The following is a 17,439-nucleotide window of genomic DNA, read 5'->3' on the forward strand; positions in this document are numbered from 1 at the left end:
GATGCTGGATCTGGGTGTCTGATCTTTTGGTTGTGTTGTGTCAATAGATCTGGCCTGTTGGGCCATTTGATGTGGGGTACTACTGATAGGTCTAGCAGCGTTGTGTACCAGGGTTGCCTTGCCCAAGTTGGTGCTATTAATATGAGTTTGAGTTTGTTTTGACTGAGTTTGCTTACCAGATAAGGAAGGAGAGGGAGAGGAGGAAAAGCGTAAGCAAATATCCCTGACCAGTTCATCCATAGGGCATTGCCTTGGGACTGCTTGTGTGGGTATCTGGATGCGAAGTTTTGGCATTTTGCGTTCTCCTTCGTCGCAAACAAGTCTATTTGAGGTGTTCCCCAGAGTTTGAAATAGGTGTTCAGAATTTGGGGGTGAATTTCCCATTCGTGGACCTGTTGGTGATCTCGAGAGAGATTGTCTGCGAGTTGATTCTGAATCCCTGGTATAAATTGTGCTATTAGGCGAATTTGGTTGTGAATTGCCCAACGCCAAATTTTTTGAGCTAGCAGGCTTAACTGCGTGGAGTGTGTCCCCCCTTGTTTGTTTAGATAATATATTGTTGTCATGTTGTCTGTTTTGACGAGAATGTATTTGTGAACTATTATTGGTTGGAAAGCTTTTAGTGCTTGAAAAACTGCTAGCAGTTCTAGGTGATTTATATGCAGTTTTGTTTGATGTACGTTCCATTGTCCTTGTATGCTGTATTGATCGAGGTGTGCTCCCCACCCTGTCATGGAAGCATCTGTTGTTATTACGTATTGTGGCACTGGGTCTTGGAAAGGCCGCCCTTTGTTTAAATTTATGTTGTTCCACCATAGAAGCGAGAGGTAAGTTTGGCGGTCTATTAACACCAGCTCTAGAAGATGACCCTGTGCTTGTGACCACTGTGATGCTAGGCACTGTTGTAAGGGCCTCATGTGCAGTCTTGCGTTTGGGACAATGGCTATGCATGAAGACATCATGCCTAGGAGTTGTAAAATCATCTTTGCTTGTATCTTTTGTGTTGGATACATGCGTTGTATGATGTTGTTGAAATTTTGAATTCTTTGGGGACTTGGAGTGGCTACTCCTTTTGTTGAGTCGATTATGGCTCCTAGGTATTGTACCTTGCACAGCAGAATGTTGGATTTCGTGAAGTTGACGGTGAACCCTAGTTTGAAGAGGGTTTGTATGATCTGATTTGTGTGGTTTGAGCACTGTATGAACGAATGGGCCTTGATTAGCCAGTCGTCTAGATATGGGAACACATGTATTTGCTGCCTTCTGATGTGTGCAGCGACTACTGCTAGACATTTGGTAAAGACTCTTGGTGCGGTTGTTAATCCGAAAGGTAATACCTTGAATTGGTAATGTATTCCTTTGAATACAAACCTTAGGTATTTCCTGTGCGATGGGTGTATTGGTATATGGAAATACGCGTCTTTGAGGTCTAAAGTTGTCATGTAGTCGTGTAGTTTTAGCAATGGTAACACTTCTTGTAGTGTGACCATGTGAAAGTGGTCTGATTTGATGAATGTGTTTACTATTCTGAGGTCTAGGATTGGTCTCAGCGTTTTGTCCTTCTTTGGTATCAGAAAGTACAGTGAGTAAACTCCTGTGTTTATTTGTGTGTTTGGTACTAATTCGATTGCGTTCTTTTGCAATAGTGCTTGAACTTCTATCTCCAGGAGCTCGGAATGATGTTTTGATAAATTTTGTGCTCTTGGTGGTATGTTTGGAGGGAATTGTAGAAATTCTATGCAATAACCATGTTGGATAATTGCTAGAACCCAAGTGTCTGTAGTGATTTCCTCCCATGCTTTGTAATAATGACCTATTCTTCCCCCCACTGGTGTTGTGTGGAGGGGGTGAGTGACATGTGAGTCACTGCTTAGTAGTAGGGGTTTTGGGGCTTTGAAATTTTCCCCTATTCCTAGGGAATTGCCCTCCTCTATATTGTCCCCGAAAACCTCCTCTGTACTGTCCCTGGTAACTGGACGGTGTTGCCTGTGAGGTGCTGGCTTGTGTGCCCTGACCCCGAAACCCCCCTCTAAAGGGTGTTTTACGGAATGTGCTGTAATTCCCTCTGCTCTGCGGGGAGTAGAGTGCGCCCATGGCTTTAGCAGTGTCCGTGTCCTTTTTGAGTTTCTCAATCGCTGTGTCCACTTCTGGACCGAACAGTTCTTTTTCGTTAAAAGGCATATTGAGAACTGCTTGCTGAATCTCTGGTTTAAATCCAGACGTTCGTAGCCATGCATGCCTTCTGATAGTTACAGATGTATTAATTGTCCGTGCAGCTGTATCTGCAGCGTCCATGGAGGAGCGTATTTGGTTGTTTGAAATGTTCTGTCCCTCCTCAACCACTTGTTTTGCCCTCTTTTGTAGGTCCTTGGGCAGATGTTCAATGAGATGTTGCATCTCATCCCAATGGGCTCTGTCATAGCGCGCAAGTAGTGCCTGAGAGTTAGCGATGCGCCACTGGTTTGCAGCTTGTGCTGCGACTCTCTTACCAGCTGCATCGAACTTGCGGCTTTTTTTATCTGGGGGTGGTGCATCTCCAGATGTGTGGGAGTTGGCCCTTTTCCTAGCTGCTCCTACAACGACAGAGTCTGGTGGCAGCTGTGTAGTGATGAAAACCGGGTCTGTAGGAGGCGCCTTATACTTTTTTTCGACTCTTGGTGTGATTGCCCTACTTTTGACCGGCTCCTTAAAGATTTCTTTTGCGTGCCGGAGCATACCAGGGAGCATAGGCAGGCTTTGGTAGGAGCTGTGGGTGGAGGAGAGGGTGTTGAATAAAAAGTCATCCTCGACCTGTTCTGAGTGGAGGCTTACATTGTGAAATTGTGCTGCTCTAGCCACCACTTGAGAATACGCAGTGTTGTCCTCTGGTGGAGATGGCTTCGTAGGGTATGCCTCCGGGCTGTTATCTGACACTGGGGCGTCGTATAAGTCCCATGCGTCCTGATCTTGGTCACCCTGGCTCATGGTGGTGTGAGCTGGGGAATGTGATGGAGTTTGTGCTGGTGAGACGTTAATTACAGGTGGAGGAGAGGGTGGTGGAGTAACCTTTTTCGCCACCTTTGTTTGTGGTGTTTGTTCAGTTTGGAACTCCAATCTTCTCTTTCTTCTAATAGGGGGAAGGGTGCTTATTTTTCCTGTCCCCTCCTGTATGAAAATACGCTTTTGCGTATGGTCTACATCAGTTGATTGTAGCTCTTCCTCAAACCTATGCTTTCGCATTTGGGAGGTTAGCGATTGCTCTTCTGTATAAGAGCCTGAAACTGGGTCGGTTGCAGTTTGTTTTGGCACCGAAACCCTGTCTGCATCTTTTTTCGGCTCTGAGGTGACTTTTTTCTTTTTCGGGGCCGAAACCTCTCGGCGTCGATCTTCGTCGGTGCCGCTGTCTCGGCGTCGAGCCGTGTCTACACCGGTATCTCGGTGTCGATGCTTGTCTCCAGCACTTTCTCGGTCCCGAGAAGGCTGCGTGCCGGTGACTCGACCGGAGTCGGACGATCTCGGCACTGTTTGGGCCTTTTTCGGTGCCGACGGTCGGTCACCAAATTTATGGGTCGAGCCATGGCCTGGTGGCAGTGGCGTCCCCTGGGCCTTGTAAATCTTCTTCTGAGTGGTTTTCGACGTCTTACTCACGGTTTGTGTATCGTCGAATCCTTCGGAGTCCGATTCGTGGGTCGAAAAGGTTCCTTCCTCTTCTTGTTCCTCGAACTCTCGGTGGGCTGTCGGCGCGGACGCCATCTGAAGTCTTCTGGCTCGACGGTCTCGGAGTGTTTTTCGGGACCGGAACGCACGACAGGCCTCGCAGGTGTCTTCACTGTGCTCAGGTGACAGGCACAGGTTACAGACCAAGTGTTGGTCTGTATAGGGGTATTTATTGTGGCATTTGGGACAGAAGCGGAACGGGGTCCGTTCCATCGGCGTTCTTCTGCACGCGGTCGGGCCGACCAGGCCCCGACGGGGGTTCGAAAAACTACCCCGAAGGGCACCGGAGCTCTTCGATCTTTCGACGCGGTGTTGAATCTAACTACGCCGATCCCGAACGCAACAATACCGACGAAAATCTTCCGAAATTAGCTATCTTTCCGTTCCGAAACTCGGAGCGACAGGAACACGTCCGAACCCGATGGCGGAAAAAAAACAATCGAAGATGGAGTCGACGCCCATGCGCAATGGAGACAAAAGGAGGAGTCACTCGGTCCGGTGACTCGAAAGACTTCTTCGAAGAAAAACAACTTGTAACACTCCGGCCCAACACCAGATGGCGAGCTATGCAAAACATGCGTATCTACAGCGACAGATGCCATCGAACAGATAGGAGTAGGGTTGAGAAGATAGGGGAGGGGGGGTTGTAGAGGTGAGTGAGGGTGAGAGGTAGAGTGAGAGGATAGGAAGATAGGTAATAGAGGAGGTGAGGGAGGGGGGGAGAGATAGAGAAATAGATAGAGAAAATAGATAGGGAAATCGATAGATAGGGAAATAGATAGAGAGATAGGAAGATAGGAGGAGGTGGAGAGTGAGGGAGTTAGATAGTGGGATAGAGAGATAGGTAGATAGGAGGAGTGAGGGAGGTAGATAGTGAACGGGTTAGATAGGAGAGATAGAGAGGGGGATGCGAGTGGGGGAGGGGGATGAGACAGGAGCAGGAGGGCAGGCGCGGGGAGAAGAGGACGGAGGAGGCAGAAGAGCCGAAGACAAGAAGAACAGAAGACAAGAAGAACAGAAGAACAGAAGAACAGAAGACCGGAAGGAGAGAAGAAAGGAAGACCGGAAGAACACAGAAGAACATAGAACACAGAAGAACACAGAAGAAGATACAGAAAAACGAAGAACAGAGGGCAGAAGACCACAGAAGAAGATGAGGAAGAAGAGAAGAAGAGTGAAGACGGGGGAAAGAAGAGTACAGAAGAAGATTACAGACGAGGAGCGAGGAGGAAGAACAGAAGAACAGAGAAGAAGAAAAGAAGAAAAGAAGCAGGAGCAGGAGAGAGGGTGAGTAGCGCGGGGCAGAGCGAGGGGCTGGGAGGGGGGGGGGTACTTACTGTGAGGTGGGTCTCAGGAACTCAGGAACCTGGAGGAGCTGCAGGGGGAGCGACCTACCCTTTTAAACATCAAAGAGAGCAACCTCAAAATGAGCAATAACTCATGTAACTACACTCGATCCTTTCTGAGGAGGAGCCCAAAATACAAAACTAGACATGCAGTAATAGATCTGATAGTTGAAACCTTTGGAAGAAAGTTCAGCTGTCTCTTCATCTCGTTAGCTAGAGTCTGATCCACACAATTAGGTGGACAGACTACATAAAGTCCACGGCTGTTTCTTTTTAAGTGTATCCTTGCACTGATATGCTAAAAATGCCTTTGAAGGGTTCCTGGACAGACAATTGTAGCTCAATGATGGATAAGATACTGGAGATCATGGATTTGCAATTGGGGTGCAACGTTCCCTAGGGTCTCTGGCACCAGCAGTGAATAAATAACAACAGGCCCATTAGATACAGTCCAGAACCCACTGACTGCATCGGGTTCCAGATAAAAGACCTCACAGATTTCCCTGTGAATGTTAGTATGTTTGTGAGGTTTTAATGATGAAGAAGTCACTTCTTGTAGGAAAGATCCCAAGAAAGCTGATTGGTTGTCACAACTGTGCCCTGAACTCATCAGTGGGTGCCCGCAGTAAGAGAAAGTCTGTGCATCTACTGTGCACCCAGGTGACGTGGCGCATAGCTGCGAGCCCTTGTGGCATGGGCCGTAATAATTCTATGATCGCGATCACTCCGAAGGATGTTCCGCAATCAGTGGAAGGCATTGGACTGTGAGCGCAGCAGTCAGGCTGCAGAGCCTGGCAGTGGTAACAAGATTTCAAATATAGGGCCTGATTACACCTTTGGAGGAAGGTGTTAATCCGTCCCAAATGTGACGGATATACCACCAGCCGTATTACGAGTCCATTATATCCTATGGAACTCGTAATACGGCTGGTGGTATATCCGTCACATTTGGGACGGATTACCACATCCTCCAAAGTTGTAATCAGGCCCTAAGTCTTCTTTGTGTGCCTAGCTGAGGATATGATCCGAAAGGAAGAGATATGCCCAGCCATTTGAACTATCCTTCTCTAGATCGTGGATTGTCCAGAAGACAAGTACAAGTCTTTCCTGTGAGGTCAGTTCCTGTTTACATCAAGGGACGCAATCATGACAGAATTTATGCATTGCAACACATTCGTTCTTGATTTTTAATCTCGCTCATCACCAACTTGCTCTCTAGTTTTGTTCTGGATTCTTGCTCTTTACAGCAGAATTCTACCTCTATCCGTCACCTGGTAATTGGCCGGACTTTTCTCCCTCCTGATGTCAAGTATAATTTTATGCCTGGCTTATCTAATGAAATATACTTTCCCATCGTCAAGCAAGTACTGTCAGTTTGCCAAGGAGGCTTTTTACATTAATACAGTATTTCCCAAACTGCGGGTCGCGATTCACTGGTGAGTTATGAAAGTCCGAGCGATAAATAAAGATGACTTTAAATTCTGTAACATTTGCTGCGCTTCAAAGACAGAGGTCAAATGTTGGGCTAGGTCTTCTGACAAATTAGTGGTAATTTTTTTTAAACACTTTTTTGTGTTTACAAATTCTTTTCACTTGGCAGTCGTAGAAAGAAAAGGGAAATATGTGAAAATTTTGCTGGAGAAGTTTGAAAGGAAAGACTGTGGGATGTAATTTCTTGTAACACAACAAAATCAAAAGCAAAAATGAAGCATATTTTTCATAATTCTTAAGTATGATTGAAACAAAGATTTTAATAATAGGACCAAACCAAATCAAGACACTTTACTTGGTGATGCACAAATGATAAATATTCACTGAAACACGATTTCCACACATTATTTGTATTCATAGTTTTATCAGTGTCCCCTATCTCTGTGCAAATTTGGTGGCCATTTCAATAGAAGACGTGCAGTGTTTAGCCGATCTTTTCTCGGGCAAACATGAAAGAAATCGAACAGACTTTGGCCACATCCTGTTCTGGACACTAACCACTGACTTCCACTGTACTCTCCTTCCGGCACCCGGACCCCTGTATCATCTCATGCGCTCACTCACATGTTTAGGTTCTGCTTTGCTTTCTCAATGTCGTTCTTGATCTCAGGCGTGATGTTGAAGCGCAGCTTAGTGGGCATCGGCAGAGGGATCATCGGGGATCTCACAAGCTCTGGCTTCTTCCTGAAACAACACGTTGAAACAGCACCGGTTACATTATGGTTTGTATAAATAACTGGGCTGGTACCACAGCCTCAGACGACACCCCCGGATGTCCACTCTTGGGGTGGTAACGCTGGGGTTGGTACTCATGCTAATCTGGGTGAGCGCACAGAAGGATGAAGATGTTAGGGCAGAAAATAAGCATCCTAGGAGGGTCTGAAAATGGTAAACTTTGTAAAACAAAATGATGGCATGTGCAGATTAGAGGCTGAAACCACAGCAGACTGAGTCAGCGTTTCTTTCTTCTGAAGTAAAGCTTGGTGTCGATGGAATGGGGCAATAATTGCTCCAGTTATTTTCAAGTTCTTCAAAGCTCTTGGCAGACGGCAGTGAGCACAACTTATCTAGTTGATGTTACACATAAAAAGCAGATGGTGAAGAGAAAGCAACAGACACCGTGCCCACACCCAGAATACCCAACTGGAAAGAAGTGGAAGAACCTTACGTGTACTCTACGATGTGGTCGATGAGAGCCACTATTGGGGGGCCCTCAGCAGGGGCGTGTTCATAAATGAGGCCACATGATCCATCTTCCGCAATAATGAACTGTATGGAGAAGAAAACGTTCGACAATGACTGGTGTGCTCCACATGACAACACTGAAACCCCCCAAGGCGCCCCTCTCTCTCTCTCTCTCTCTCTCTCATCGAGTGCAGACTTGGCCTCTGGGGGTGTGCCTAATTTACTTGCATCCTGGGCTCTTGGAATAAAAACATCCACACCAAAACTGAGAGCATCAACAGCAGCATTGGCACGCCATAGATGGGTGCCACACAGAGGGCAATGTTCTACTAGTCGAGTTGCGGAAGAGGAAGGAGGGTCAGTGCAGAACAAGGCCAAGCGGTAGCATGTCGCCCTCATGGCTGCAGGTTTAGAAGGTGAGCAGCAGGGGTTTTACTGTGGGATGCCATGAAGTCACTGTCTGTGGCTGTCTAGACCTTCGAGGTGACCAGGGACTATTCTTGAGGCACATAGCTGCCCACGATAGATGGTAGGTGTGTCTAACTGTTAGGAGGAAAGGCCATGTGATAGCTCTGAAGAATGTCATCCGAGTCGGGAACTGAATTCTCATACACATCAAGGACCATAAGTGGTGTCAGAGGAAGGATGGCAGCCCCTGCCTAGAGTCAAGGGATTCATCATTTCTAATAAATGTATTTAGATTACTTGCACACGCCTCATCGAAAGCCTTTAAAGGACCAATGATGGGTATTATCATTGTCTACTGGGAGTGGGCAGAAATGACCAGACCAAGAGAGGGTGGGAGAAGCCAGCCACAGGAGGGACCGAGGACAGCCATCAGGTAATGCTACCGACTGGAGAGGCTAACCACAGATTCTGTGAGGGTAGCAGAAAGGAAAAGGCGAACAACAGAGGGAGAGGGGCTAAAACCCAATGTGAGGGTGGGACTCAAACAGATGGGAACACACTAACCACAGAATAACCACTGGGTGCTTGCAGGGAGAAGAAAGTAACCATTATGGGAAGACACTAATCTTTGAGGTGGGGGCAGCAAGCCTTCGAGGAATGAGGATAGAGGCTGAGATTACCCACCACAGAGAATGAGCTGGCCATCAAGTTGACCTGAGTGTTCAGGGTACAGTCTGAGAGCCACTTCGAGCAATGTCTTGGAAGGCAGCATCTTTTGTGTAAGGCCTGTAGCAGGTGTGCAATTCCACTTTTTCCCCAGAAAGAAAAGAGGAAGTTACTTTCCTATAATCATGGTCCAAATACACAAGAGGTGATGGGTGGAATGCCTGCAAAGTCTAACCACTGGCAATCGCTCGGGATAGCATTCCATCCCATCTTTATTTTGTCCACAATGCTGCCTCAGATTAGACCTGGCATATGGTCATCAGTCTTGGTACTACTTCAATAGGAACAGTTCAACCTGAACTATTAAATCAGGTCCTCTCGAAACCGAAACACAAGCAACCCAAGAAAGGTTTCAGCCTGATTCGACCTCTTCAGTCGGTGCAGCTTTCCCGGATATGGGTCTCTTGCTCCTTGTACACTGGAACCAATCAGGAAGAAACAGCTCTTGGATTTCTTGCGTTCTTATGTCCAAAATGGATAGTTGGGTTACTTCCTTTAGGCACTTAACTCTCACAGGGTAGCGAGGTGGAGCAGTAAAGGCTTTCTTTATGAAATGGAGGAAGTTCGATTCAGCACTCGGCCACACTGATGTCCAACCAGGGCTTACTATACACAAAAAATTGTAAACTTAAGATATGGCTAAACGTCTTCCTCGCTCCTTAGTGCTAGGTGCACACTGGCCAATGTTATCCTATGGGGCACCCTCCGGGTAGACTTGGGGGTCCTCGTTTATGTTTTTACAGAGACTGACTGTCGGGATACTGAAATGCAAGCTTTAGTTTAATGTATGGACTAGGTCCCTGGGGATGGGAACATAGCTCTTGAGAGTTAGGAACACCATGAAGGAATCCTTCTGAGCAGTTTTAGACCGGGAGCATAAGATACTTCATCTTCTCAAGCAGATAGTTAGGAGAGGACGTGCTTAAGTTCTGTCCCAGAAATAATCAGCCAAACCGCTACGCATATTTTATTGTTTTGTAAATTGTATGATTGGTCCAGGCACACACATAATGCAGGATCTCTTGGAATACTAAATAGCAGACCAGTTTTAATCAAACTAACAATGGACTCGGGTATTATGTGCCATGGGGTACAGGGATTTTCATTACCTACAGTTCAAATTAAGGCACATATTGCAGCGTTTTAGTATTCAGATTAAATGGATAATTGTAGATGGTTGATATTAGTTCTTACAATTGATACTGCTGTACAAATGTTTGAAAGCTTTGTTCCTGGTTAACTAGAACCAAATAACTTCCCACATGATGAGGGGGATTTGCAAGTATGTTTGCCTTCTCCCGAGTGGAGGGTGACAACTCCCAATAGCCTCTGGTCACAAGAGATTAGTTGATCTGTGTTGCTGTAAAGAAATTCCTCATTGAAGTTCTTTCTGCTATGAGATGAGCTCTAAAAGACGCTCAGCCTTGGAAGTTTAAATGTTGTGATGGTAACGCCACAGCAAGGCATTGGCAAAAAGAAGGGGTTACATATATTTATCATTTTACGTTTCAGGGGCTTGTTGGGCATAAGGGCAACCCTCCCAACTCAAAAACAAGGCACTGCCGATGTTGAAAATGTTGTATCCTGGTGATAAGACAACCTCAAATAGCAGCATGGAGGACGGGCTGAAGCAGGTTTCTGTAAGAGAATCAAGGTAGGGATACTGCGTCGAAAGCCAACAACCTGCAGCTGAGGAAGACGGCTGTTGTGTGACGAAGGATACTAAGGACCTGGTTTAGTCTGGTGGGTGGGGTTACTCAGTCACAAATATGACGGAAATCCATTCCACTGTGTTACGATTCCATTATATCCTATGAGAACCGCAATACGGCAGACGGGATATCCGTCCTGGTTGTGACAGAGTAACCATCCGACAAACTCTAAATCAGGCTCTAAGTCAGTCATATGATAGAAGGTGATTCTTCTGAGATCACTCAGGCAAACTGAGCTCAGAGTCTCTTTAGTGTTTATTGCTAGAGACAGTGGGAATGGGTAGAAATCTGACACCCGAGGTTATAGAGTAAACAGGCGTCAGCTTGAAGTTGTTTGTGTGGTGGCCTTTTTGGTGGTCTTAGAGGTGCTGATAGATCTGCGAGAGCCTGCTCTGCATTGATGAGTGATGGGGGGGGGGGTCACGAGAGCAACAGCGGAGAAGAGCGGGCATGTGAAACAGAGGTGGAGTGCGCACTTTGGAGGCTCAGTATTATTTCATGAAGATGATACAATTTTACTTTGATGTTGTGGAGCTCATTCAGGAGAATGGCTGAGAGAGTGTCCATTGACTATACTGTGGGATCACTACTATCTAAGGAATCAAGATGACTGACCTAAATAAGATGGCATAAAGATATCAGGACTAGATATATAATGAAAATGTCACTTACCCAGTGTACATCTGTTCGTGGCATTAGTCGCTGCAGATTCACATGCTGTGCATAGTCCGCCGTCTGGTGTTGGGTCGGAGTGTTACAAGTTGTTTTTCTTCGAAGAAGTCTTTTCGAGTCACGAGACCTCCTTGTTTCCATTGAACATGGGCGTCGACTCCATCTTCGATTGTTTTCCCCGCAGAGGGTGAGGTAGGAGTTGTGTATGTTAGTAATAGTGCCCATGCAATGGAATGAATAAGTATGTACAAAATAAAGTTTAAGTAATATATTTACAAATGTACAAATGTTGGAGATTACTTCCAAACGGCTACAGGCTCCCGGGGAGGAGGGTGGGCGCATGTGAATCTGCAGCGACTAATGCCACGACAGATGTACACTGGGTAAGTGACATCCTCCGATCGATGGCATGTGTAGCTGCAGATACACATGCTGTGCATAGACTAGTAAGCAGTTATCTCCCCAAAAGCGGTGGCTCAGCCTGTAGGAGTGGAAGTAGTTTGAAATAAAGTTCTTAGTATGGCTTGACCTACTGTGGCTTGTTGTGCAGATAGCACGTCTACACAGTAGTGCTTAGTAAATGTGTGAGGCATAGACCATGTGGCCGCCTTACATATTTCGTTCATTGGAATATTTCCTAGGAAGGCCATGGTAGCGCCTTTCTTTCTGGTTGAATGTGCCCTTGGTGTAATGGGCAGTTCTCTCTTTGCTTTAAGGTAGCAGGTTTGGATACACTTAACTATCCATCTGGCTATACCCTGTTTTGATATTGGGTTTCCTGTATGAGGTTTTTGAAATGCAATAAACAGTTGTTTTGTTTTCCTAATTAGTTTTGTTCTGTCAATGTAGTACATTAGTGCTCTTCTGATGTCTAATGTATGTAGTGCCCTTTCAGCTACTGAGTCTAGCTGTGGAAAGAACACTGGTAGTTCTACTGTTTGATTTAAGTGGAACAGTGAAATAACTTTTGGTAAAAATTTAGGATTGGTTCTTAGAACTACCTTATTTTTGTGTATTTGAATAAAAGGTTTCTGTATAGTAAACGCTTGAATTTCGCTTACTCTTCTTAGAGATGTAATGGCAATGAGAAATGCAACCTTCCACGTTAAGAATTGCATTTCGCAAGAATGCATGGGTTCGAAAGGTGGACCCATGAGTCTTGTTAAGACGATGTTGAGGTTCCATGAAGGAACAGGTGGTGTTCTTGGTGGTATAATTCTTTTTAGGCCTTCCATAAACGCTTTAATGACAGGTATCCTAAATAGTGAAGTTGAATGGGTAATCTGCAGGTATGCAGAAATTGCTGCGAGGTGTATCTTTATGGAAGAGAAGGCCAGATTTGATTTCTGCAAATGTAGTAAGTATCCTACTACATCCTTTGGAGATGCATGTAATGGTTGAACTTGATTACTATGGCAGTAGCAAACAAATCTTTTCCATTTACTTACATAGCAGTGTCTAGTGGATGGCCTTCTAGCCTGTTTTATGACCTCCATACATTCTTGGGTGAGGTTTAAATGTCCGAATTCTAGGATTTCAGGAGCCAGATTGCTAGATTCAGCGATGCTAGGTTTGGATGCCTGATCTGTTGTTTGTGTTGTGTTAGCAGATCTGGCCTGTTGGGTAGCTTGACATGGGGTACTACTGACAGGTCTAGTAGTGTTGTGTACCAGGGTTGTCTTGCCCATGTTGGTGCTATTAGTATGAGTTTGAGTTTGTTTTGACTCAATTTGTTTACTAGATATGGAAGGAGAGGGAGAGGGGGAAAAGCGTATGCAAATATCCCTGACCAATTCATCCATAGAGCATTGCCTTGAGACTGCCTGTGTGGGTACCTGGATGCGAAGTTTTGGCATTTTGCGTTCTCTTTTGTTGCAAATAGGTCTATTTGAGGTGTTCCCCAAATGTGGAAGTAAGAGTTTAGAATTTGGGGGTGAATCTCCCATTCGTGGACTTGTTGGTGATCTCGAGAGAGGTTGTCTGCTAGTTGATTCTGGATTCCTGGAATAAACTGTGCTATTAGGCGAATGTGGTTGTGAATCGCCCATTGCCATATTTTTTGTGCCAGGAGGCACAGCTGTGTCGAGTGTGTTCCCCCCTGTTTGTTTAGATAATACATTGTTGTCATGTTGTCTGTTTTGACAAGAATGTATTTGTGGGTTATGATGGGTTGAAATGCTTTCAACGCTAGGAATACTGCTAACAATTCGAGGTTATTTATATGCAACTTCGTTTGATGTACGTCCCATTGTCCTTGGATGCTGTGTTGATTGAGGTGTGCTCCCCACCCTGTCATGGAAGCATCTGTTGTTATCACGTATTGTGGCACTGGGTCTTGGAAAGGCCGCCCTTTGTTTAAATTTATACTGTTCCACCATAGAAGCGAGATGTATGTTTGGCGGTCTATCAACACCAGATCTAGAAGGTGACCCTGTGCCTGTGACCATTGCGATGCTAGGCACTGTTGTAAGGGCCTCATGTGCAGTCTTGCGTTTGGGACAATGGCTATGCATGAAGACATCATGCCTAGGAGTTTTAATACCATCTTTGCATGTATTTTTTGTGTCGGATACATGGCTTGTATAACCTTGTAAAAATTTTGAACCCTTTGTGGACTTGGAGTGGCTATACCCTTTGTTGTGTCGATTGTCGCTCCTAAGTATTGCTGTGTTTTGCACGGCAGAATGTGTGATTTTGCATAGTTGATGGAGAAACCGAGTTTGTAGAGGGTTTGTATGACATACTCTGTGTGGTGTGAACACTTTGTTAGGGAGTTGGTTTTGATTAGCCAATCGTCTAGGTAGGGGAACACGTGTATTTGCTGCCTTCTGATATGTGCAGCTACTACTGCTAGGCATTTTGTAAATACTCTTGGTGCGGTTGTTATACCGAACGGCAACACTTTGAATTGGTAGTGTATTCCCTTGAATACGAACCTTAGGTATTTCCTGTGCGAGGGATGTATCGGTATGTGGAAATACGCGTCCTTTAGATCTAAGGTTGTCATATAGTCTTGTTGTTTTAGCAGTGGTAATACGTCTTGTAGCGTGACCATGTGAAAGTGTTCCGATTTGATGTAGATGTTTAGTGTTCTGAGATCTAAGATTGGTCTCAGTGTTTTGTCTTTTTTTGGTATTAGAAAGTACAGTGAGTAAACTCCTGTGTTCCTTTGTGTACGTGGTACAAGTTCTATTGCGTCCTTTTGCAGTAATGCCTGAACTTCTAATTCCAGAAGGTCTAAATGCTGTTTTGACATGTTTTGTGTTTTTGGTGGGACATTTGGAGGGATTTGGAGAAATTCTATGCAATAACCATGTTGGATAATTGCTAAGACCCAAGTGTCTGTTGTTATTTCCTCCCAAGCTTTGTAAAATTGGCTTAGTCTTCCCCCCACTGGTGTTGTGTGAAGTGGTTGAGTGACTTGTGAGTCACTGTATGGTTGTAGGGGTTTTGGGACCTTGAAATTTTCCCGGTTTCTAGGGAATTGTCCCCCTCTGTACTGGCCCCGAAAGCCTCCCCTTTGGTACTGTCCCTGGTAGGTAGACGGTGTTGATTGTGAGGTGCTGGCTTGTGTGGCTTGACCCCGAAACCCCCCTCAGAAGGGTGTTCTGCGAAATGTGCCAAAAGTGCCTCTGCCCTGCGGGAAATAGAGTGCGCCCATGGCCTTGGCTGTGTCAGTGTCCATAGAGGAGCGTATTTGGTTATTAGAGATATTTTGTCCCTCCTCAACTACTTGTTTTGCCCGTTTCTGTAATTCTTTGGGTAGATGCTCGATGAGATGCTGCATCTCATCCCAATGGGCTCTGTCATATCGCGCTAGGAGCGCCTGAGAGTTCACAATGCGCCACTGGTTTGCAGCTTGTACAGCAACCCTTTTTCCAGCTGCGTCGAACTTGCGGCTCTCTTTGTCCGGAGGTGGGGCGTCGCCTGATGTGTGCGAGTTGGCTCTCTTGCGAGCTGCCCATACTACAACTGAATCTGGTGGCAGTTGTGATGTGATAAAAGCAGGGTCTGTGGGCGGTGCTTTATATTTTTTCTCCACCCGTGGAGTTATCGCTCTGCTTTTGACAGGATCTTTAAAGATCTGTTTTGCGTGCCTTAGCATTCCCGGGAGCATAGGCAGGCTTTGATAGGTGCTATGGCTGGAGGAGAGGGTGTTGAAAAGGAAGTCATCCTCGACAGGTTCTGAGTGTAACGACACGTTATGGAACTTTGCTGCCCTAGCTACCACCTGTGCATACGCTGTGCTGTCCTCGGGTGGTGAGGGCTTGGTAGGGTACGACTCAGGACTATTGTCTGATACTGGGGCGTCATATAGGTCCCAAGCGTCCTGGTCATCTTGGCTCATGGTGGTATGAGCTGGTGAATGTGACGGAGTTTGTGCCGGTGATGTATGAGTTACAGGTGGCGGAGAGGGTGGTGGAGTTACTTTCTTCACCACTTTTGCTGGTGGTGTTTGTTCTTGTGTTTGGAACTCGAGTCTCCTTTTCCTCCTGATTGGGGGAAGAGTGCTGATCTTCCCTGTCCCACTCTGTATGAAGATCCGCTTCTGGGTGTGGTCTACGTCAGTGGATTGTAACTCTTCTTCAAATCTGTGTTTGCGCATTTGAGAGGACCGTGATTGTTCCTCTGAATACGAGCTGGCAGTCGGTTCGGTTGCAGGGCGTTTTGGCACCGAAACTGTGTCTTTGCTTGTTTTCGGCTCCGAGGAGAATTTTCTCTTTTTTTTAGTCGAGCTTTCTCGGCGTCGATCATCCTCGGTGCCGCTGTCTCTGCGTCGAGCAGCTTCGGTTCCGCTGTCTCGGCGTCGACCCTTTTCGGCAGCACTTTCTCGGTCCCGAGATTGCTGCATGCCTGTGTCTCGACCCGAGTCGGACGATCTCGGCACCAGTTTGCCCTTTTTCGGTGCCGATGGACGGTCACCTATTTTATGGGTTGAGCCATGGCCTGTTGGCAGTGGCGTCCCCTGGGCCTTGTCTGTTTTCCCGTGTGGTGCTTGTTTCGACGTCTTACTCACGGTTTCTTCGACGTCGAACTCCTCCGAGTCCGATTCATGGATGGAGAAGGCTTCCTCTTCTTCTCCTTGTTCCTCGAACCCACGTTGTCCTGTCGGCGTGGACGCCATTTGCAACCTTCTGGCTCTTCGGTCATGGAGCGTCTTTCGGGACCGAAACGCACGACAGGCCTCACACGTCTCTTCCTTGTGCTCGGGCGACAGGCACAAGTTACAGACCAAATGTTGGTCTGTATATGGATATTTGCTGTGGCATTTAGGACAGAATCGGAACGGGGTCCGTTCCATCGGTGTCAATGTTACACGCGGTCGGGCCGACCAGGCCCCGACGGGGGGTCGAAGTTACCCCGAAGGGCTACCGGAGCTCTTCACGATTCGGTGTCGATTCTATCTAACCCGATACCGAACGAAACAATACCGACGTAGTTTTCTGAAGTTTTGACTATCTTTCCGTCCCGAAACACGGAGCGAAAAGGAACACGTCCGAACCAGATGGCGGAAAAAAAACAATCGAAGATGGAGTCGATGCCCATGCGCAATGGAAACAAGGAGGAGGAGTCCCTCGGTCTCGTGACTCGAAAAGACTTCTTCGAAGAAAAACAACTTGTAACACTCCGACCCAACACCAGACGGCGGACTATGCACAGCATGTGTATCTGCAGCTACACATGCCACCGAACATAAGAATATCTTTAGGGAATTTTTATAATTGATGCTGCAACTGATACTATTAGACATGATTTGTAGAATGTATTGTACACTGGGAAGGCAGAGATTGCACACAAGCAAACAGGATGTTATAACGACATACGTGACTGCATATTAACAGAAAAAAACACTACAGTTTATCGTATAAACATGGCCAATTATACAGTCCTTACAAAAATATATTCAATAGAGGGATTTGAAGAAAAAAAAAAAGTAAAGACTAAATGAGGGTATTATGAAAGCTTTCCTTTAAAGTATTTCTTCGCGTTCAATGTTTTGTATATCAAGCACCAGATCTGCTTTCTCCAATAAACAGCACCGCCTTGCATACCCGCATAACAGGGTACATCTTTCACCTTGGAGTAACAACTATGGCTGCTGTGATCCCCCCTGCAAGATGTACAGACAAATGTTGTGCACTATTTTTGTGGAATACATATATTTATTTTGAGAGGGCTTTGTGATAGGACAAAGGGAACAT

General features: G+C 46.0%; 1 protein-coding gene across 1 annotated transcript in view; it reads right to left on the reverse strand.

Annotated features, from left to right (window-relative positions):
- CRAT (carnitine O-acetyltransferase) overlaps positions 1–17,439 on the reverse strand; it is a 466,622-nt gene that overhangs the window by 140,800 nt on the left and 308,383 nt on the right. The window contains exons 8-9 of the mRNA XM_069237047.1: positions 7,702–7,802; positions 7,098–7,217 (exon numbers count right to left, since the gene is read on the reverse strand). Coding sequence (XP_069093148.1) covers positions 7,098–7,217; positions 7,702–7,802 — 221 coding nt within the window. The remainder of the gene's footprint in view (positions 1–7,097; positions 7,218–7,701; positions 7,803–17,439) is intronic.

This window comes from Pleurodeles waltl, chromosome 6, assembly GCF_031143425.1.
Source record: "Pleurodeles waltl isolate 20211129_DDA chromosome 6, aPleWal1.hap1.20221129, whole genome shotgun sequence".
Lineage (NCBI taxonomy): Eukaryota > Metazoa > Chordata > Amphibia > Caudata > Salamandridae > Pleurodeles > Pleurodeles waltl.